Raw genomic sequence first — 24938 nt, forward strand, 5'->3', positions numbered from 1 at the left:
AGTTGGGGTTCTTGACTTGTAGCAATCTGCCTTTCACATTAAGGCTGTTGCTTGGTTACAAACAGCAACAAAAACGGCGGCGACGACGATAATAATAATAATAATAATAATAATAATAATAATAATAATAATAATAATAATAATAATCTCTTAGAAACAACCTTAAGAATATCTATAGCACATGGGTATCTTGGGAAATTATAGAATAATATTTACAAAGACCAGGCTATAGACTACCTACTCTAACACAGCTATGACCCTGAAAAACCAAGTTATTCATGAAAACTATGTATAAGCGTTTAATCAAAAGAGATGTGGCAATCTAAATGACAGCCTTCCAAAATAACCGCTTAAGATGGAGCACGAGGACTGCCATCAGATTATTTTTATTTGTAAAACAAAATATCCTCAACACCAACCTACAGATCATTCAAAAATGAGATACAGGAAAGCAAAGCATACTTGAAAAAGAATTCCGGTATAAGAACACAAGGAGACTACGGAAGCAGACCCGAGAAGCACAAGTGTAAACAATTCATTAGCTGGAAAGCACACACAGAAAGAGGCGATTTGACAAATGCCGAGTATACAGTGCCATCTGGGAACTTATGACCAGTTAGTGGTTTAAGGTCGTTGATGAACTCCTCCCCAGATAGCTTATTGGTATCAACAGTGAAATAAATGGCTGTAGTTGTTGAGAATAAGTTGAATAGGAGGCAGTCCTTAACAGTTAATGAAAATCAAGAGGAATTAAAGGTCAGAGCTCATACAACCACACTGCACCTGTGGGATGATTCTTCAGCTTGAAATTCATTTGTATTATCTCACAAAACGGGAGGCAATTTTCCAACAAGTATTCTAAAATGAATACTAATAGAACAATATTTTTTTCTGTCCAATGAAGTAAAACCCACTCTCCTTGCTGGATAAAGTTTTAACAGATTCATTATGAAATCTCTCTTGTAAAATCCAAGCTCTATCCTAGAAGACAAGTAGCCTAATTGTCAAGATGTCATCACGATGGACACCTTGAAGGTCATAAATGCTATACATATTTTTACAGTAAGTATTTATGGCTCTTTCAGAAAATTGTCAACCTGAAAGCACACGAGGTAAATAAAGATACCATTTCTTCAGACATATCTACCTGATTCTACTTCCCTTGTTATGAGGCCAGTTTTAGTAGTCATAAATCATCAATCTTCCTCTCTTGTACAGTACACAGCCACTCTCTCCTTATCTCTCCATTTCCTTGAGGCTCAAGCTACGCAGTTGAACTTGACCTCACTGGACAACCAAGAAAAAATGGATGAAAAATAAAAATCCATATTTATAATGTAAACTTTTATTACTGAGTACAGTAACACAAGTGCAGCACAGCGCATCTTTAATATATTATATTGATATATAAACTTTTAAAGCCTCAGCTCTAATATATACACATTTCATCCCTAACTTTTTTTTTTTACTAATGCAGTAATAGTCGTAGTAGTAGTGGTAGTAGCAGTAGTTACAGTCAGGAAGGTTTTGGCTTCTTTACATTAGGAATCTTAGAAGCCAAACCCACCGAAAAACTGAATCCCAGATTTGAGATAATTTTTACCCGTCATTTTGGCTATTTATTACCTTCAACATACTTTATTTTTTAAATCTTCTTTTTCTTCAAAGAAAGCACCAAAAAATTGTACACCGAAATGCGGGCAGGTTAATGGCTGGATTCTGAACTTTTGACAGGTGTGAGGAGAGTCACCATCTATTTCTTAAAAAAGGAAGTGAAGAGCTATATTTCAGTCACAAAATTTCTCTACAAAATGTTTTTCAACTCAGTCATGGAACATTTTTCTCTGCTATCTTCAATGAAATGGTTTTTCATTGAGAGGAATCATCTGTAGCTGATACCATCAGCACAGCCTTGAATTTTGCTGAGTTATCATTATCTATGATTAAATACTTCATTAAAACCACCGTGTGCAGCACTGAATCTCAACATGTATTATGCCAACTCATCCCACTTGGCAAGTATCTGAAAACAATAAAATACCATACTCCATACTGATATGACCTATAACATTTCACACTGATCTGTCCTACTAAGATGTTTGACAATTTTCATAGCGGAAAATAGTTTTTATTTCTTTGAACAATATGTTATTTGCAACTAACTCTTGTTCTACATCTACATCAAAGCTAGATCTACTCTAGGGTACACTAATCAGGTGTCATCTCATTTGTACTACATGTAGTAAAGTTACTGACATGGAAATACTAGTCAACAATCCTTTCCACCTTACTTAGTTAAAATATCTCTTATCTCCGACATTACACTGTTAGATTAAAACTAAATTCTTGAAAAATAAAATCATGAAAAAATAAGCAAAACCTCTAATGCTACAGTTGATAATTTTCCCTTTTACACAAGAAGAATGGTAAGATTTCATAGTAAGTGAAAGGTTTCTTTAATTACCTGCAACTACGAGAAGCAATACCATCACTCCAGATACTAAACCCAACCCCCAGCTTATGAAGTCCATCATGTCAGTTCAACCACCCTTGCCAAAAGGAAAAGTAGATATGGGAAATACTGGAGAATAAAATCTTGTTGGCTCACAAAAGGTAAAACTAACATGGCTCAATCTGTAATTATTGAGGAATGTACTTAGCTAACATGACCTCAGGGACTCCCAAGAAAATATATTGTATAGCGAACTACATGAAAGTTTCTAAAGATGCACATCTTCTGCCTACATCATAAATTCTAATTACAGACAAGCAAAAATTATTTCGCCAATGCAACCTAATTTTGCAATTAAACACAACTAAAACATACTTAAATCATACATAGAACAAAACAATTTCCGAATACTCCCACGCAAAAGATATTTAAGGGAAATTTCAAGTACTTTTTGGGATGAATTACTTCTATTCTTAACAAAGGGGAATGGATGAAGAGGAAAAATAAAAAAAAAAAAGCTGGGACCAAATATACTGCACTAACCATCCCTATGGAAGATTTTGAATTTAGCATATTAATTTTCACTGTCTCAATTCCTAATGACTATAATCATCTTATAGTCATTGAAAAAATGAGATTCTTTGAGTTCATTTACTTTTCTCATCCCCTTGCATCCTTTATCCATCATGCATCATAAATTCAAATATTACTGAAAACAGAAAAATGAAAGAGAACAGAGGAAAATAAGTTTTGAAGCAAGCAATGGCACTTGTTTGATAACAACCACATTTGACTCTAGGTTATTATATACATGGGAATACTGTAATACTCAGACAACCACGAAATGATTCACCTACTTTGCTCAACGGATAATGAACTCAAAGCACTAACTTATCCAATGTCTAAATGTTGCAATGTAAGAGCCACTTTTATAACAAACATCGTTCCACAGAAATTCTGGATTTCTCTTCTCAAGACCTGCAGAATAAGAATGTGTAAATATTTCTGTAAAATGCAGAATCTACCCCTGTCTGAAAACTGTCTTTAACTATGTGGTCTAGTTAAACCAAGGAATCAAATGCTCTGGAGATACTATACATATATAGGAGACTCAGAGAGTCAACCAATTTCCAAAGTTATCAGCAAGAGAGAGAGAGAGAGAGAGAGAGAGAGAGAGAGAGAGAGAGAGAGAGAGAGAGAGAGAGAGAGATACTCTATTGATCCATGAACTAATAATCCAAGACAGTTATTAGATGAACCATCTCTGGATACAAAAAAAAAAAAAAAAAAATAAAGTAATGGTTCTGAAGTTGGACTAAACCTCAACTTGCAATATAAAGTGAATGAAGTATTAGCCAAATTTCTTTCCTACAAAATTCTGAAACTCTTGAGATAATACTGAAAGGATAAACTGTGATTGATGTTGTCATCAAGGCAAAGAGAGATAGAAAACTATATTCCAATAATTTCGAGTTAAAATATTCATTACAATAATGACTTGTGTGATGAATAAGACTAAAAATATCTGAATGGATACCCAGCATCATGGAAAATATTTAAGTACAGTACTTGTATGCACCAGCAGATGGTCTACATCAGGAATAATGTGACTAAAATATACACTCAAGAGGTGGACTGTTTATACCTTCATTTCGGGAAATGAAGAAAAATGCTACACCATGTAGTTTCATTAATCAAAAATGTAAAAACAAGTATAACATTCAGGATCTGGTAGAACTATATTTTCTCCTTTTAATATTGCTTAAACAGCACTCTGGGGATTCATTTCAGAAAGATGAAACACTCCCTCTTCCAGCATTAGGCTTCAATATGTGATACTGAAATGCAATATATATATATATATATATATATATATATATATATATATATATATATATATATATATATATATATATATATATATATATATGAAATTGTGAATAATGGCAAATGAACAGCTACCTTCAAACTACATGAAAGGTTTATAAGAACATCTCTTAAGGATGAAATCAAATAGTAAGCATGATCTGAACAATAAGCTTGAGCTGAAGTGTTTCTGATAAAACAATGAAACTGCTCTTCACACCAATCAAAAGTTAGTTTCCAAAAAATATAGCTTTTACACAACATTCAACAGTGAACCTAAAACTAAACTATATTCTTCCATGTCATCTTGTATCCATACATATGTACACATTCACCATTAATGAATGCATACATATGCAGATACATATTTATATATTTACACACACAACTCAATCACACAATCACTTGAGCAACACATTCAGAAGAACACGGCCTTGGATAATGAAGTGCACTGGAGTGTTCCAAGAAGGCAAGAACAGCAAAATGCTTAGTTACACATTAGTTATGGCCAAAATTCTTCCAGTATTAAGATTAGGAAATTCTCCTTGGTTTCAGAATACAAATCCTTTTCCGGGGCACTCCAATGTGCTTATTATACTGAAAGCTGATATATTCTCCCTAGTCAGGATATATGACCTTTGTGGCAACAGTGCCGGTCAAAATTTTCAATATTCAACACCAGTAAGACATTACAAGTACGTCTCCCACATACTTGTCAGACTGCTGTATATAATTACAATACTAGGACCTGAAGACCCTTCTTCTTTTTCTAATGTACAACAAAAGGATAATTCAAGGCTGGCTTTTCTAAGGCTTGTATTCCAGATTGCACATCCCAAGTCTAGATACCTCCTAGAAACATCATTATAATCTATGCAGCTGGCCGGGACAGTAAGAGTTTGTACTTTGTTGCTCCAATGAGGAGACTGTGCTCACCACTAAAAATAAATTTGCCTTAACTACCATCTGTTCCATCTACAAAATGTATGTGTATGAGTGTGTGTGTGTGTGTGTGTGCATGTTAAGTCCACAAATTGACTTGATTGCAAACTACTGTAAAGTTTTGCAGCATAATATACTAATCAGATACAGCACAGCAACATGAACACCAATTGTACATAAAGAGATTTTGAATTTATCCTTCCCCGGTTGACAATTTTACCACACCATCACTTTACCAAAATTTACCGTAAATAAATAGAAAAAATAACAAATGATAAAATAATGACGGACTCTCCTAAACTGTACATAAACAAAACTTATACAAACATCAAAATTCTTGACAACCTACTCGTACAACTATACATACTGTAATCTTATGCTAACAGTAATCTTGCAATATTGACTGACATGCATATAACATCTGACTGACGATCCTCCCACTACGACATGGGAACAGCTATGCTCCACAGCATGTCCAAAGCTAATTACCAGAAACTTAAAAGCTATCAGTGGATACCCTGTAGAATTTGTCAGTACATTAACAAGGTTAAGGCCATATCTTAATTCACCTGGTCATAACAATACCTGGGCTGTACAGCTTTGGCCAAATACAAATTAGCTCAACTTTTTTCAAAGTAACTGAAGCAGCAACTTACAGAGTACAGTATTCGAATTTTTGGGACTGAGGAACCTCTTTTAGTTCTCGTCCATTATAGTGATGGATGGGATTACGTCTATGATTAAAACCAATGGGTTGAATTTTCATCCATCACTGCCATATGCCTTATACCCAATGGACTAATAAAGAGCCCAAGCAATTATCTTCCAAACAATTTTACATTACACTTAAGGTTCTTAGAACCAACATAGGGAACACGTTTTCATTCTATGTTATCATATAAAAATGTACAATCCAATAAACCTAAGACATAAAAACAACATAGCAAAAATTTTAACATAACAGTTTTTATATGCATTCCAATGCATTGAAATAAATGCAGCACTTAAAGTTTGCATCACCGCTAAATCTGTGACAGGTTACACCCGTTAAACATCTGTCCAAAGATAAAATAATCTTAAAATTTAAAATAAAAAAAACCAGATTTTGAATTTCTTCAAACAATAAGTTTCCACAGCAAATAAAATTCACATATAGTTTGACTACTATAGCATTTACAACACCAGTTACTGCAAAAAAAATCAATATAAACAGTGTACATACGTATCTCCAAAGTTTACTTATCTCTTAAATCTATTTTTGGAAACTGAAAATAATAGTGTTAAGAATTTGAGTTTTTCATAGGTTCCTTCAATTCCATTCTGTTCTCACAATACAAATGCATCTGATGCAAACCCTCTGGGACAGGCTGGTTTCTACACAAGCATAAAACATTTCTGATCTCTAACCATTCCTTTCCTCCTACTTTTGAAGTAACTAGATAAAAGAAACTTCTTGTCGGTGAATGCTTTGGGTAAATTTTGATATAACACCCTTACCATTCAAATGAGAATGTTCAGCTTTTGCTTTGATTATGCTGTTGCATACTACTAAGTCATTTCATGATTCAAGATAAAACTCAATTTTTCCTTTAGAACTCTTAAAGCAACATTTGCGGAGCAGATACTGAAGAATCATTATGACATATGAGTGTGAGGTAGCGGGTAGGTAAATCAGTCGTGTGTACAGTATCATAAGTGTGAACTGACATAAATTTCTACAGAAAGGGAACTTCTCAATACTTCTGGAATAAGAGCAAAGACGTTCCCAGTGTTAATGCTAACTTCTCTGTAACTTCAACCACATTGATTAATGTCAATGTAATTTCATAATAAATACAACTTAAGTATGCAGACTCATTAATTGCATGAGTACATGGCTCTGTACTATGAAGCCTACTCGTACTTTCCCAAATGCTCAACAATTCTTTATTCTCTCCATTTTCATTCTTGATTGTTTATTTTCAATTTTAGAAATCTTGACCAATAGCCTTTAACATCTTTATAATGTAACCATAGTTTGAAGCAAAACCTTCAAAGGTTAGTTTGGTAATTTTTTTTTATCCCTATTAAGTCCCTCCATCAAGTGTTGATTACAATGTGCATAACTGTTACTAACTAGGCAGTTTAAACATTACTTACATACATATTTACGTACATAATCAATTACCCACTCATGGTAATGAATATCATTTAACGACCTTAACTCATAATAACCCAGGATAAGGAGCAATGCTGCAGAGTTTGAAAATTTCATGATATATCAAGTGTACTGTATATGTTATGCCTACCATCTCAAAATAGATAGAATTATCATTAATCAACATCATAAGGCTTATCATATCCCTGGTCATTTAATAGTTACCAACTATATCTTGCGTATGTGAAATCACAACTAAGTGTAAAGCATGCCACTGCTTTACTGCTTAACAGCTACGGTACATAATCTTTTGACAAGGAATAGCTGACGCTTAGCTCCCTTACCATGACGGTAAGACACACATCATTTATCGTGCAATGACGCACTTTGGCTCATCTTCAACTGCAAACAACAGGGCAATCTTTGACACACATCCTTTCACCCTGTGTCATTTCAGAACCTAATTTTCCCGAATCTCCACCAAAACTTGAAAATTACTGTATCACGTGGTTAACCAATACTACTGTACTTGTATTTGTGAGGACTTAGGTGCACGCAATTGCTAGAAAGCCACATGTCAGAATGACTAATGTCAATGTTATGAAGGAGAATGCAGTAACATGAAATAAATACACCTAGTTTTACTTTGTTCACTTCATTCGTTGTTTACTAGTCTTTTAGTTTGTTTTCCTCTAGATGGAATCATACATTTAAGAAATTTGTTACTATGTAGTTAGCCGATTAAACAGAAGTTAACTGCAGAATAACTTCTCTTCTGAGCCCTTCTACACTTAAAAGTACAGAAGGAACTATGTTTGCCTGAAACTGGATGCAGCTGCACTAAAATGTTCAAATGACACCCTGCCCATTCTTCATGATTATTTTGATTATCACAATCTGGGCACTATCCCACAAAAAACACACTTATCACAAAACATCAATATATAATGCATATGATGTCACCAGCACATAGAAGAGCCACTGGGAATTTCGTGCTTAAAAATATACAGTGCTTTGAATTACATTCTGCTCAGATTATACTGACCTTTAGATTTTAGGCAAGCTTCACCATAAATTTCTAAAGGCAGACGATGAACTCTGAATAACCAGCACAGTAGAAGCTTATCAAATTCTGGACAATGAACTTATTTCTGTTTACTGTATTTATCACCCCACTAAAAATATATCTGTAGACTGCACTTCATATACAATCCACAGACCACTTCATAGCTGTAGTTACTGTCTTTGACAGTACCTACTGATATGCTGTGCTGAACTTCCTGCAGCGATATGCAATGCACAGGTTGCATTTGTATACATTTCTTCTTTTCTCTTAACAACTGAATTCCCATAGTCACTACGAAATGCACTACCTAGTTTACTCTGGCTTGATAGAGTATGAGCACAATTTTCTCTGCAGTTCATCCAAAAGATGAGCAGGAATTATCTCTTTAAGATTACTCACACTGTCTAAGTTTTCAAAATTGGAAAAATACCCAAGTAACTGAGTCAAAACTTCAATCTCTACATCCGTTAACTCCTCAGTAAAGATCTCCGTTAAGGGAGACTGAGAACTTTCAGGAGATGAATTTGATGCGTCTGAGTAAGGGGATGGAGCAGCCAATGGTGAGGCTAATGGCCTATCAGGTACTGGCATCATATTCGTCTGTTGCACTGGCATGGGCGAGGTTGAAACAGTGGAAGGTGGCGTGTAAGGTGCTACAGGAGACATTCGTGTTACCTGAGATGGCATGAGCATATCTGTAGAGTTGAGAGGAGCTTGCTGTGATGGTACAGGAAGTGGGGACAGTCTTGAAGTCTGTGCAAGCAAAGGTGAAGGAGGAAGCAAATCACAAGAATCTGTGGAATCCATTGGAGAGGTTGGATAATCTATTCCAGGAGACAGACCAGGTGATGGCACACAATGTTGTTGCTGATGGTGGTGATGATGTGATACAGAGAAGTGTTCTTTAGTTTGAGGTAGTGGATGATTTTGATGGAACTGCTGATGGGGTTGGGTGAATGGATTATGAAGGCCGATTGTATTCTGATGAACATTCATGGGTCTAGGACTATCTGGAACTGCTGGTGTTAGGCTTGGTAATTCTGGTGTCAGAGTCGATAAGTCCTGGGATTCAAAATCTTCATCAATTTTTTCCTGTTTGACTTCAACAAGACGGCGTTTTGATCCCTTCTGTTTTACTTGATGCTGTGATCCCTTGGCAATGGAACGGTGCATGGATGGAAGAGAGACATTGGAATTGTTGCCTGATCCAACTTTTTTGATAATCTGCAGAATAAATGGAAGCAACGAAGGCACTCGCAAATGGAGTGAGGAACCCTGCACTTGCTCCATTACCTTTTTCATTATTTTTTGATATATGTGATCTCTTTTACCACCAGTGGCTTCTAAACGAGCTCGTTTCAGAGCTGTTGGAGTTGTGAGGGGGTCACCATTATCAATAGCTTCCTCCTTTATCTCTATATCTGGAACTTCCTGACGTCCTGCAGTTGTTGGTTCCTCTTGGTTGGTCTCCATTGGAGAAGACGCAATACTATTAGGTGGTCCTCCTCCTGGTTTCAACAATGAAGAGACACCAGGCAAATTTGATGCCATACCCTGCTGGATACGAATCTGGCCTGTAAGTTCAGCTAATTCTCTGATATCAGCTAAGGATACAATAACCTTTGGAAACATTAGTGCAGATTTCTCCCTGTATTTCCACTTAACGTATCGATGCAAAATGTTTGTGTAACGGTCCTGCAGCTGCTGAATGGTGTCCTTAGCTTCAAGGCCCATTAATTCTGGTGTGTAAAGAGCCACTAAAATGAGTATCATACCCATAGTTTCATCTGGGCATACTTGCTGAAACTTACGAAAGAACTGCTTTACCCTGTTCATCATATCAGGAGGTACTAGCTTCCCAACATTTTGAGTAGTCACATTTTGTGGTATAAAACCTGTCCTCGATATTGCTTTGCCTGGCCACTTCCCACTATCGGCATCAAATACAACAGAACCCATGATTATACCAGCAGATGTAATGGCTGTCTTCAATAAGAGTGCTTGGTCGCTGTTTGGAAGCTCAGTGAATTCCCGGAACAGGGAGAAGAAGTAAGCCATCCTTCGATAAAATGTCATCCACGGTGACATAACTCCAGTTGCTCCCTCTTCACTGCAGTTATCCTCGTACGGGACATCCTGGTAGGCCTTCTTGTAAAGAGATTTTATTATGGAAATCTCTGTCTGTGCTTCCTCAGGCAAGGAGTATTTGTCCAGTTCCTGGAGCTCGCACTGCTTTCTGAGTTCATCTTTATGTTTCTTTTCCTGCCTCTGCTGCATCATCTTACGCCTCTCATCTTCCGTCATGACCCATCCTTTCTCCATGCCTATAGATAAACACTTGTTGAATCTGAAAAATTAAATGCAGTTGTCAGAATTCAGATAGAATATAATCAATCACATAAAGACTGAGCTGTGAGGAAAATCTTTTATTTTTTAAAAATACTGAGTGTCGAACAGTAGTTTAATTTGAAACTACAACAATAATGTCTCTCAAAAGTAAAGAAGATTCTCTACTAGTTTTCATTCTTTATAGGCTTTCGAGTTCCTTATCCTAATTAGTACTTTAAAGTCTTGGTAAAATAATGCAATGATAAAGCCAAACTTCTTTATCTAACCAAGTACAGAAGACAACACTAAAGTAAACATATTAAACCGTATCCAAACCTGCAACTGTATACAAGTGACTAGCAATAGCTTTGCTATGTTTCAGCGATATTAGTGTGCTACTCCGCAATTAATTACCCAGTTTAATAGATGTTATTATTCTATAAGGAAAACAGATGTTATCATTCTATAAGAAAAAGTTAATTTGTAATGAACTCACAAACGCTGCCAAATGAAGCAATAAAACGCCACTTCCCAAAGGAGTTTTGAAATATTTATGCCCAATGCCTGATTTAAAGGCTTAAATTTTAAGGGTACAGAATTTCCATATTCAAATCCTTGACTGACACTTGGGTGCTTAAAGATAATACTGTATAGAAACTGCTTTAAAATATATTGTTCATAATATATTTTATCATAACTGAACCCTTCCTGGGCCATGGTTTGATAAACAGTCAAGATTTCAATATATAGTAACAAATATCACTACACTATGAAGGTTTCACTGATAGGAATCTTAACATAAAGAGATTTGATAAACCGGTGAAGAGATATAACCATATACCAAGCTGCATGAGATAACTCAGCCTCATCTTAGCTGCTACAAGATGAAACCTACTTTTGGATATCATGTAAAGAAAATGATTTTATATTTAAAGTAAAAAAAATCTTGATGTTACTATTCCGCCAATTAATGATCCGGCTCTGTTAGTATATAGTACAGTAGGGGATAAACCCCCATGGAAAAAATGCAAATGGGCCGTGCAAAGAAAAAGTTCAAGATTGCAGAAGATATAACAAATGCCAAAATTAAGTAAAAATAAAGCCGGAAATGTCCAATGTCCATTGCAATTAATGTATATCTGCAACTAGTGTCTCCACAGGAATATTTGTAGCTAAATAAAATGCTGCTCCTGAAAATCACTATTATCATGATAGAGCAAAATTTTAGAAAATTTGCAAGGTACAAACAAAAAGATTGATAATTTTTTAAGCAATGCCCATAAGCAAAAAGACAAAAATATATCACAGAGAAGTAAATATATTAATATATATAAGCTCTAAAAATATGACTATAGGGAAAAACCGGGTTTAAAGTCACCTGCAAAACTGGCATGCTTTCCTCGAAGAAACGGCAATCACGCACTTCTTATCGTAGGGGCAGGTGAACCCTTTATAGGCATTGTTCTGCACGGACCTTCTGAAGAAGGCCTTGCACGAGTCGCAGGAGAGGCCACCGAAGTGCATGGACTTTGCCACGTCCCCGCACACCCCGCACGCCTTCGACCCACCCGACCTGCCAGGGCTGTGCAAACAGGTGCAAAGTTGTTACCACATCAAGAATGAACGCGAAAAACAGATATTTATATTAAAACTGAGAACTGTTTAAATACCAAGACGTGGAAATTTATGCAATCAAATTAACTATTTAAAACAGTCTCAGATATTAACATTTTAAAAATGAATAAAATCAAAATAACAGTAGAATAAGTGATAGTTTATTAAAGTAAATGAACCATGGTTTATGTCAAAAGTGGCAGAGCAAAAATAAAGGTCATCAACATAAGCCTGATGAAGTAGAGTATGTACATAAAAGTAAATAAAGACGATGAACGTGAAAAATGTTAAATCGCAAAAAAGAATACACATTTAAAATTAACAAGGTAAACAATCATGAATGAAAACATTTCTTCAAGAATGACAATGATCGCATTTATAAAGTTAAAATTTTAAACGTGAATAAATCTAAAAGGGCTCTTCAAAGTGATCATTCATTAATATGGACTCTTGTTGAAGAAAATTAACAGGATCAACAGGAATAACATCCGCAAGGATTGTGTTAAATGTCAAATTGCTCTCTCTCTCTCTCTCTCTCTCTCTCTCTCTCCATGGTAAACACACACAAATGTTCAATCTTTCTAATAAGTACCCACACCTAAAAATATTATATATTCCTCCTTACCTTTTCTCTTTTCGCTAAAAATCTTGAAAATGTATATTAAAATATATTTCATCTGTCTCAATACTATCTTCATAAAACCATCACTGTTCTCCATAATATATTTTAAAATATTTATTCTCTCTCTCTCTCTCTCTCTCTCTCTCTCTCTCTCTCTCTCTCTCTCTCTCTCTCTCTCTCTCTACCCCTAATCCCGCCCCCTCCCCACAAACACACATACACACACAGTCCTCTTCTTACCTAGCAGGTGAGGTCGGAGAATCACTGGAGACAGGCGAAGGTGGGGATTTTGGGGAGTTTAGCTTAAGGGGATGGGCTGAAGCAGAGGCGGGCTGGGACAGCCCACCCCTTCCCACGCCCAGACCACCACCAAAGGCTCCGCCGCCGCCCACCATCATTGCGGTCATTACTCACGCCTGTGGAGAAAGAGGAGTACTTATTTTGTGCTCAACAGTCATAACAATTACTAGGGAAATTGCAAGAATGATGATCACAGCTTACACTACTAATTGTAACATCACTGTTAATAAGCAATATTAATCCTGGAAATAACAATCCAACGGCAACAACACTTCTTGTGCTGCTCATAATGAAGAACAGTTCCTCAGTAACGGCGAATTAATAAAATAAGAACAATGAAAGCCATGTATCCGACAAACGTCAGCCTCCTAACTCTCTTTCCTCTTCAGTGGACATGGATGGCTCCAAGTTCCAGGAGCCAGCGCTCCACTGTCAGGCAAGGACTAAGGGACGAAGATGCTAATCCTATGCACCTCTCCACCTTGTTGTAACCCATCACAGTCAAATTACTACCAGGTGCGTAAATCACTGCTTATGCCAACAGGGACACAATGGATTTTAGCCAGATATTCCCTATGCAATTCATCTCGCTCAGGGATAGAATCCTGGCTCTCGTGTTGGTGATAGTCTCAAAAATTTGACCAATAAACTCCTATTGCTACACTGAACTTTTTTTTCTTTCCAAATATATATATATATATATATATATATATATATATATATATATATATATATATATATATATATATATATATATATATATATATATATATATATCAATTACCACAGTGCCCTCTTGACTTCTCGAATTCTTCACAAGTGTGAAGAATGTGTGTGTATTTATATATACTGTATATATATATATATATATATATATATATATATATATTTATATATATATATGATAATGTGTGTGTGTGTGTGTGTGTGCGTCTGTGTGTTGTGGAGGAGGAGTTAAGAATTATGATAATGGGTTGAGCTGAATTTTCACAGTTACGGAAGAATATCGTTTTACCTCTGCATGTGTGTGTAAGTATGTACATACTGTAGGTATGTGATATATTGTATGTATATATATATATATATATATATATATATATATATATATATATATATATATATATATATATATATATATATAGTGTTTTGTGTTTATGTGCGTGTAAATCCAAATGTGTTGCGTGATAAATTGTCAATTTCTCACATGATATTTTTTATATAATTAAATATGAATTCACAAATACCCCACTAACACCGAACTCACTTTATCATGGGGATAACTTACACCCAAAAGAGAATTATATTTGATAAACACATCTACCCTCCTCAAGGTTCAAACCTATGCTTTGTTGGGTTGATATGTGACACACAGTGACATACTCTATTCAGCTAACATGAAAGAGAAGAATTAATTACGACTCTGAGGTGCATCCACTCCTGTTGCATTCCAGTTCTGTTCTTGGAATTGAAATCAATCCATTTCCACCATGATGGATGATTGCTATGTCTGTAACACGCAGTTATAAATACAGGAATCCTTGTCAATTTCACTGAAATATTAAGCCTCTAACAACCCTTTAATACTGAATTCATAATTCTTTAAGAATAACTCACACCAAAAGGTTTATTTATCGGTGACATTGACATTATTCATTCAGACACACACACACACACACACACACACACAAACACATGTATATATATACCGGGTGTTTCTAAATTAGAGGCCCCCTCCACAGAAAAAATGGAAAGTTATGAAGTTTTCTGCTATAGCCTATCTCCAAGTACATTATTTTAAGTTTCTATTAAACTATTTTTCATTCTACATTTCTTGTATTTTCAGACTAAGTGATGGAGTTGGATACAGCCATGGCTAACGACTTGGAGGAAATCAGATGGGTTGACCGAATCTGAGCTATAACCTTCAGAGAGGGCAGGGATGCTGGCGCATCCTTCATTTCACGTTCCTGGATAGCTAAATACATTAAAAGAGATGAATCCTTTGTTAAAAGAAACTGGAACAAAAATCCATATGACTGTCATTGCAAAAAGAGTGAGATCTTGGAAGGCCTGAAGTCCTTTTTCAGGAGTCAAAAGACATCATAGCTGAGGCAGTGGATAGTCCAAGAAAGTATTTACGTAAATTGAACTAGAAACAAAAAGGGGAAAGAAGAGAAGTTATAGTGCTGTATATCCTGAGTTGAAAAAATCTGGTATCAAGCTATTTCATGTTATCAGCAAGCCCAACATCACTCAGCAACAGAGAGAAGACCGTGCACGGTTTTATGGTTCATTTCTTAAAGATTGAGATGAAGCTGACTTTCTCCATGTTGCCACATCAGATGAATTCTTCATTTACACAGTCAGGAAGCCAAATCATAAAAATGACATCATTTGGGCTGCAAAGTTGGATGATATTTGCGATGACGTGCACTATCGCCAAGTTGTGAAATTTCCTGAATGTTTGGGAATTTTTCTCTGTTTCACAGCCAAACGGTTAATGTGGATCATCAAAGAAAAAGGACAGTCATGGAATGGCGAATACTTCAGAGAAACTGTGCTTACTGGTGGAGTATTTCCTTTCCTCAAAGATCCTGAAAATGTGTTATCTGTTGAAGAAGTCACATTTTTGCATGATAAGGCACCAAGTTTCACGGCCCTTCAGACACAGGAGCTGCTTCGAAACAGTGGTAACGATTTCTTCTCATCAAGTGAATTTCCAGGTAGCTCCCCTGACCTTAATGTGTGTGAAAACATTGGTAGTATCTTAAAGGATCGTGTTGAAGTGCGCACAGTGAACTATGATGGTATACCAAGCCTCAATGACCTACAAAGAGAGGTGACCGAAGTGCTCAGGGAAATGGAGCTTGAGTCTCAGCTTTTTTGTGATTTGCTGAAATCATACCCCTCAAGAATGCAGGCTGTGGTACAGGCAGATGGAGGCCACACAAAATATTAAAGACTCAGAGAGAAACTTAAATAAATACCTATTCTGAATTACTTTTGTTTTTGTCCATATCAATTTTAGTTTATGTTGTGGGGGCTCTAATTTCAAAACACCCTGTGTATATATATATATATATATATATATATATATATATATATATATATATATATATATATATATATATATATATATATATATATATGCGCGCCTAGCTATATGCACTGCTGTAGATAAATCCACACGTACATAGATGAACTGACAATTTAACCTAACTATGAAAATTCGGCTCAATTAAACTGTTAGCATAATTATTTACAAGTCCGCTCCCTCATTACGTTGAGGAATCATAAATTACAAATAGCGTAATTTAACGTGCAAAATACCTCGTAATTAACTCTGGCAGTTCATTAACTTTCTGATTAATCTGCATAGGCATGACTGACGTTTAATATGATGGGACGGAAATTCTGTAGAGCAAAATAACATCCTAAAAAACAATGATCAACGACGAAGTATGAAAACAGAGCAAATTACTTGGTTTATTACTTCACCGAAAATTTCGCTGTTAATAACTTTCTCGCTGTTAATATTTTAACGCCTTTTTTTATATAAATCTAGGAAATTTAGTTATTGCAAGATGAAAATGACAATATTCCAGCGGTTTTCCGTATGTTTTATGGGTTACAGTTTTCATCCTCATTCTCTTTATAGAGCTGGATCACTGAAATTAAAGTTTGGTGAATGACGTGCTATTAATTTTTCTCTATTTTCATATAAAAAACTGCATTAAATATTTCGGGAACATATTAATCTATAATTCTGCATAACTTATCAACAGTGATTTACATATTTTAAGTTTTTCGAAAATTTCGTAAAACATATATTCAGAATTTTAGGGGCCGTTCATATACACCTAAATTCTACAATAAATGAAAATGATCTAGTTTTACAGCCTATATCATACTGAAATTAAATCTGATCTTATGTAATTCTGCAGTTGTTGACATTTGAGACCTAAAACAGGATGGCAAACCCATTTCTGGGGTCTACAAATTTCGTTTTTTATGATTTTGAAATTTTAAGCTAACGTCATGTGATCCTGAATTACTACCTAAAGTCACACTAAAAATATACTGAATGAAATATTTTAAGCTCTCTAAACAATTTTGAGGTTAATATTTTGGTATGCCAGTGATTCCCAGCCTTTAGAACTTCAAGGAACCCCTGAAAGAATTTTTCATATCCATACATATATATATATATATATATATATATATATATATATATATATATATATATATATATATATATATATATATATATATATACTGTATATATATGTTACATACAGGGTGTCCATAAAGTCTCTTTACAATTTCAAAAATATATTACAAAAGCCACTGATGAGAAACTTACAAAAGAGGCTCTTGGTCACAATGGGCCCGACGGTCAACGGATTTTTTTTTCTTTAATCGGTGCTCAAGAGCAAATACGCGACGTTTGCCATTTCTTTCCCTATAACATTTATTGGAGGTCGCGGTTCTCATAACTAAAAATGACAAGAAAACTGAGTTAAAAACATCTGCTGACTATAAATAAGCAAATAAATTCGGCGAGCAAATTCATTTATCAGTCATTATAAGGTTAATTAAAATGACAGTTTACGAAAATTTGTGACAGCGATGGTAAAAGACGATCAAGCTCGCTTCCGTTAGCACCCGGACCCAAACCCTTCTGAGTCACTGGCCTTTGATACTGGAAGGCTAACGGCGTCTGAATTCACGCATGCCACAAAAAATACTTACTAGATAATTCATAAAAAAAATATTCAAAATTGACAGCTCATGTCAAGTTCAACCAGACCACTGAGCTGATTAACAGCTCTCCTAGGGCTGGCCCGAAGGATTGCACTTATTTTACGTGGCTAAGAACCAATTGGTTACCTAGCAACGGAACCAACAGCTTATTGTGGAATCCGAACCACATTATACTGAGAAATGAATTTCTAACACCAGAAATAAATTCCTCTAATTCTTCATTGGCCGGCCGGAGAATCGAACGCGGGCCTAGGAGAGTGCTAGGCAAGTACGATATCGACCCACCCAATGAAGAACTAACAGCATATGTCAAAATGCGCATCGATAAAGGAATACTACTGTAAACAATAACACTGAAAAGATATGAAGTACCTCACCAAAACACGCATGGCCATGTATTTTCTGTTCCCGACCGAAGAAGGAAGAAAAGAAAGATTGTTGCTATAAGCCCGTTCGGCCGTTCAGGTCTTCCCTCGATGCCCTCCCTGAGCGAAAAGGCGGTGCACTCACTCAGCACGAATCGGGAGATGATGTGCTGTCTGCCTAAGAAATCGAAGGCTGATGCTACTAATACCAGTAAAGTGCCAACTACTGATATTGACAACTGTAGGAAACAGAAGCTGTCTACATAAATTGTGAAGATGTTGTGGACCTATAAATACTACTACTACCACTACTACTTTCAATAATATTAAGTAGGGAAACTACTGCCACCGCTACTACTTCTTATACATAACAGTGACATTAACATAATAAAATTCGGCGACAGATGAGGCAACAAATTACACGTGAGCGGCAACCTTTGGTCGCAACGGAAAACTCAAATCGACGAACGACCCAGCAAGAGTCCTCTACGTCATACAAATAAAGGGAAACGATTTTCTTTGGTAAGTAACGTATGACGTCACTGAAGGCCAAGAGGTCATCAACCTGCCTAATGTACATGCGCACGCGCGCACACATACATACATACAAAGTCACATAAACATACATCTATATACACACACACATATTAACTATCACATGCACAACTGTTCTGTGTATTGGTAGAATACTAAAAGGACCTCATTCAAACTGGATGGTATCCAATGGAGTATTTATTCAGATAAAGTTACAAGCTTTCTTGGACAAACAGTCCACTTTATCAAGTATCCGTTAGGTACGGATACTTGATATTGTGGACTTTTTGTCCAAGAAAGCTTGTAACTTTTTCTGAATAAATACTCCATTAGGTACCATCCGGTTTGAATGAGGTCCTAATTTAGTAACACACACACACACACAGACACACACACACACACACACACACACACACACACACATATATATATATATATATATATATATATATATATATATATATATATATATATATATATATATATATATATATATATATATATATATATATTAGTACAGATTACGCAAGTAGAATATTCGAATAGAGATTGGAAATAAAAGAATCTATAATACCTTCCCTGACACAGCAACGCTGAAGCTTGGGTAAAAATAACATCACCCGAACTTTCCATTCGGAATTCCATTCATGAAGAGGTAACCATAAATAGAGGGGAACTACTCCGCCAATGCCACTATCTCTGTGATAATTAATCCTCAACTTTCTCCATTCGATTAACGAACTTTATTAACAAAGTTTCTCCTCTGGTTATGGGAAAAAAGAGAGGCGGGGTGCGAGGGCTAAATAGCGTTTAATCCCAAAGGCAGCCTACTACAAGTTTTAAGAAACCGTGGTCACACACACACACACACACACACACACACACACACACACACACACACACACACACATATATATATATATATATATATATATATATATATATATATATATATATATATATATAGACATCAAAAGAGAGAGAAGTTTGGTGTTTCGATTCTCTGCAAGTACTTTAGGATGAAGTTGATAGCTCAATACGCTACTGCAACCTCGCTGCAATCCACCACGGTTGACTAGCTACCATATACATAATTCACAATTGGGGTCACCAAAAAAGTTAAGTATATCTTAGTTTAACCAGACCACTAAGCTGATTAACAGCTCTCCTAGAGCTGGCCCGAAGGATTAGATTTATTTTACGTGGCTAAGAACCAACTGGTTACCTAGCAACGGGACCTACAGCTTATTGTGGAATCCGAACCACATTATGACGAGAAATGAATTTCTATCACCAGAAATAAATTCTTCTAATTCTTCATTGGCAGGTCGGAGAGTCGAACGCTGGGCCAACAGCGTGCTGGGGTCACCAAAGGCGCAATACCCCGAAATGAAACGACTCCATCGTCGGTCCATCGAACCCATGCAATCCTACTGGTCAGGAAAGCATCCTAACTACTGATTTTCGAAGACTTGTGGTTCTGCTGTCATAAGTAGCAAATTACGGACCTGATTGTTGTTAGACTAGACTACGGTGGGTCGGTAAGCACCGTGGGAAAACACATGGGCCTCGCAACCTCACTTCAAAATATGGCTTAAAAACCAGATGGTTAGCACCCTCTGGAGCCACACCGTCTGAGGGGAAGAGGCCACTGAATTGAGAAGAAAAATATACATATGAGTATATATATATATATATATATATATATATATATATATATATATATATATATATATATATATATATATATATATATATATATATATATATATATAAAACTTCCATCACAGGAATGTCAGCGAGATATACAGTGAGCGTGTGTTTGTGTGTGTGTGTGTGTGTGTGTGTAATAGGTATACTTTATACATTCGTTTCGGTGACAAAAGACGAAGTCTTGGAAGAGAGAGAGAATAATTATATCAATAATTCAGTTTACACCTATGTGCAGATCCCACGAGAGAGAGAGAGAGAGAGAGAGAGAGAGAGAGAGAGAGAGAGAGAGAGAGAGAGAGAGAGAGAGAGAGAGAGAGAGAATTTACATATTATACTACCACTCCCTAGTAATAAGTAGGTTCACAAAAAGCTTTCGTTATTGCTGGAAAGAATATAATGACTCAAAATTTCATAGTGTTGAAAAATGAGTCATCTTGTCAAATGCCATGTCAAAAGTAACTGATAAAGTTATAATAGAGAAACTCAACTGAATTTCATATGATTTTAATCCCCCTTCACCTAAACTTCTTTTTTCTTACGTACTTCGGGCCTGGTCTAGAAATGGCATTGGCCGCATGATATATTTAGAACTCTACGGTATCCTATAGCCACATTTCACTGCTCCATTTTGTGCTATTAATATTTAATGTAATGTAACTACTACGTAATACTGACCTCGTTTCTTCACCGGAAAAAACTTGCCCACTTTTCCCATCTCTAGGAAGAGGCTTCCAAAAAATTTTGATTAAAATCTGTTGGGAAGTTTCAGAGATACGAGTAGATAAAAAGCAATGACTAGTTTCTTCTCAGTTGCGATGACGGAAAAATTGAAAAAATTAACTTCAGCCCAATTTCAATGCTTTGCATATACTCTGGAGATTAAACCACCCACAGTCCTCCTAACCGAAAGTATATTTTTATGATGGATAGTAAGAAACCAATGAAACACCAAACATTAAATCAGTGTTAGACTGGCAATGGGAATCTCTCTCTCTCTCTCTCTTTTCTCAACTAATTCTGAATTATCAAATCAACGTACAAAATATCATTAGCACTAATAACAATGATACCATTCTCCAATAAAATCATCTCACATTAACTCAGACTCAGCGAGAGAGAGAGAGAGAGAGAGAGAGAGAGAGAGAGAGAGAGAGAGAGAGAGAGAGAGAGAGAGAGAGAGAACAGTTAGACTTCCTCGTGCCATTACGACTTGCGTTGCTGTAAAAAGACAACTGAAAACGCAAATACAGAAATAAAGATTAGTTAAAAAACGGGGCTGTGCAAAAAATCTGGGTTAGCAAAGGACAGAAGGTGAAGAAACGACAAAATGGTGAGATGAATGCATGTTAATTGGGTGGATGTAAACATCGTCAAAGGAAATTAAAATCGTGGGAGGTTTTAATTCCAAAGTAACTTTCTAAACTTCCATACTATAACAGCATGAAAATAACTCGTGAATATAAAAAATATTATTCAGTATTAAGTCTGACTACCAGCCAATTTTTTGATGGCAAGAAATGGCTTTAAATTAAGTCTGAATACAAAACATGATTATAACTTTACGTCTGCTGCAAGAAATGTCTAGTTTGTTTCTTCTTCTATGAAATGTTGACAAGAGTTCCAGGTTCAGTTCTTGGGCCATGCTTTGCTGGGCACCCATTGTGACTTAGTTGACGTCTTAGGTGGATTAGTACCTGATAGTTAGGCGACTGACGTGGTCGAATCTGGGTTGGAAAGGCACAAGGCTATCAAACTCATCCCATAAAACTTTTCTAGCGCCACCATTTTGAATTGGAAATACATATACATGCATATACTTATATACGAGTATATATATATATATATATATATATATATATATATATATATATATATATATATATATATATATATATATATATATATATATATATATATAGAGAGAGAGAGAGAGAGAGAGAGAGAGAGAGATAAACACGCGCAATAAGCATATGACTAAGCCTCGTCCAGAAGATCGTATATAAAACACTAGTTTCAGAGACTAACAGCTCAGTGGTGCCAAAACGCAAATCCTGAACTGAACGTACACAAGGAGGAGTCAAGCCTGACCTTGAAAATAATATTTGAGGCGAGCTTGCATTCCTCTTGCCACCCCTGATTCGTGCCTCATAATCGATTGGTGAGTAAACAAAAAATATATAAAGTACAAGGTCCTTCTCAGTTATTTAAAGGGAGCGCCTTCAAAATGGTGGCATGAAATTATCGCATAATTATACTGGGAAAAAGAAATACATAAACCACATACCGGAACGGTTAAAAGTACCGAGTAAAATTTTAAACCAGGAAAATACAGAAACCAAATGAATGGAAATTAAACTTTCCAAAAAACAATGGAAAATCCACAATATACATTATCGGAGTGAATAAAAAATGCAATTTACAGTTCGTCAAAAAAATGTTTTTCTATCAAACATTAATATCTGAGATTTTAAATTAAAAACTTTGTTTTAAAACGAAAGATTTTTCAAAAACAAAAATGATAAAATGTATTTTTAAATAATATAACGAAGATAAATAACTAAACAGGTAATAACGACTAATAAATGAAAAAGCCACAAAAGTTAATTTTGTAAACCGAAAAAAACGAACCTAAACTTTAAAGAAAGGGAAAAATTAGAACCTTAACCCCTGTGCGTGCAAACACAAACTTCCAATTTAAACGCACCTCGGGTAAAGACCTTGAAATGACGCTTAGGTAACTCCGTCACCCACCTTGGCACCCATTCCGAGAGCCTGGCCACGGTGACGTTTTACCCATGCCATCGACCAATCACACTTCCACTTGCAGACGCGGAATCAAAATACTTCATTGTGATGACTCATGAGAAAAAATGTTCTCTATTTTTATCGTAATGATAATACGTTGTATTGATTGATTAGTTTACGCATGCATGTGCCGGGGTATGTATTTTGCTCATCTGGTTCTTATTCTTATCCAGACTTTGACGTATTTTTGTTAACTTTACTTTTGTTATTATTAACCATCCAGATCAGACCTGTAAAACTTGTCAGTTGCTAATAAAACACACAAAAAAGAACTGTGAGAAAAGGAAAGAAACAGACATAAAAGAACACAAGTATTGTTAGGCTGATAACATACTGATAAGACAATAAATTAAGACAAAAAAAAAAAAAAAGAAATGCTTAAATAAACAGAAATGAAGAGCCCCCAGGAAATTTAGGCGAGGGGCAAAGACCCTCTAGATAGAATATTGACAAAAATACGCTGACGGGTAGATAACATTATCTCTCTTGTCTGTACAGCGGACTTTATCGAGGCACACCAAATCGATCGGTATTCAACGATACAAAAATAAAAGCTTGTTAACGGTGCAAGGTGCCTTTGGAGTAACTGACGAGAGGCCCATCACAACCTCACTTTGTAAACTGAGTGAGTCAAGTTTGACGGGTAAACATTGCGTGGGTTAAGAGTAAATGGGAGTTTTCACGATGATGATTATTATGATAAATACAACTGTTATTCAATACAAAAGCGGTTTTTTCGAACAGTAACAAAAGCTAAAACGAAGATACGATACATACAACAAGAGCAACAGCAATAAATGATGTGTTTATAAATACATTATTTACAAGTGTACATTTTTAACAAATATCCTTCCATTTCCTCACTTTAGTGACTCGTGTAATGATGAGATTTTAACAAAAATTATAATAATTTCCACATTAATTTTTATGACTAAGAATGGCAACATTTCCAGTTTAAAACGAATGAAGATTGTGAAAAATGACACTCACTGACCCCCATTAAAAACCCTAGCATTAAAGTAGGGAGGACCAATGTCTCCATTATTAAATCGGTCAAGCAGTAAAACTCAGGGTTTACGGAAATCCGTAATGACACTGATTCATGGAAAAGTAGGACTTCAGCCACTCCCTCAAAGGAATCCATGCTATAAATGCCACAGGGGTATTTCAGTGGGTAACAAAAGTGGATTTATCACTGCGCATACATATACACACAGGTATAATGACACATTTCTTTAAAAAAAAATGTTCGTGGAAAAAACTGGGATCTTTCCTAGATAGTGACCCCCAAGGGTTTTAACACGGTATGTAGCCACCTTTGCGGCGTGTTTAGTACAAGCCCGTTGGGGATGACCGTAAAAACATAAACAAAAGACTGTAAATATCATAAAGATAATGACCCCAAAGAAATATTCGTCCTAGATAACGAC

The 24938-nt window shown here is 35.7% G+C and overlaps 1 protein-coding gene across 3 annotated transcripts in view; it reads right to left on the reverse strand.

Moving 5' to 3' along the window:
* Positions 1–6841: 6841 nt before the first annotated feature.
* Positions 6842–24938, reverse strand: part of LOC136831332 (uncharacterized) — a 237997-nt gene continuing 219900 nt past the window's right edge. For all 3 annotated transcript variants that reach the window (XM_067091586.1, XM_067091585.1, XM_067091587.1), the window contains 3 exons: positions 13268–13443; positions 12170–12373; positions 6842–10810 (listed from right to left, as the gene is read on the reverse strand). In XM_067091586.1, the coding sequence (XP_066947687.1) occupies positions 8776–10810; positions 12170–12373; positions 13268–13434 (2406 nt within the window). In that variant the 5' untranslated portion in view covers positions 13435–13443 and the 3' untranslated portion in view covers positions 6842–8775. The remainder of the gene's footprint in view (positions 10811–12169; positions 12374–13267; positions 13444–24938) is intronic.

This window comes from Macrobrachium rosenbergii, chromosome 48 (genome assembly GCF_040412425.1).
Source record: "Macrobrachium rosenbergii isolate ZJJX-2024 chromosome 48, ASM4041242v1, whole genome shotgun sequence".
In the NCBI taxonomy this organism is placed as follows: domain Eukaryota; kingdom Metazoa; phylum Arthropoda; class Malacostraca; order Decapoda; family Palaemonidae; genus Macrobrachium; species Macrobrachium rosenbergii.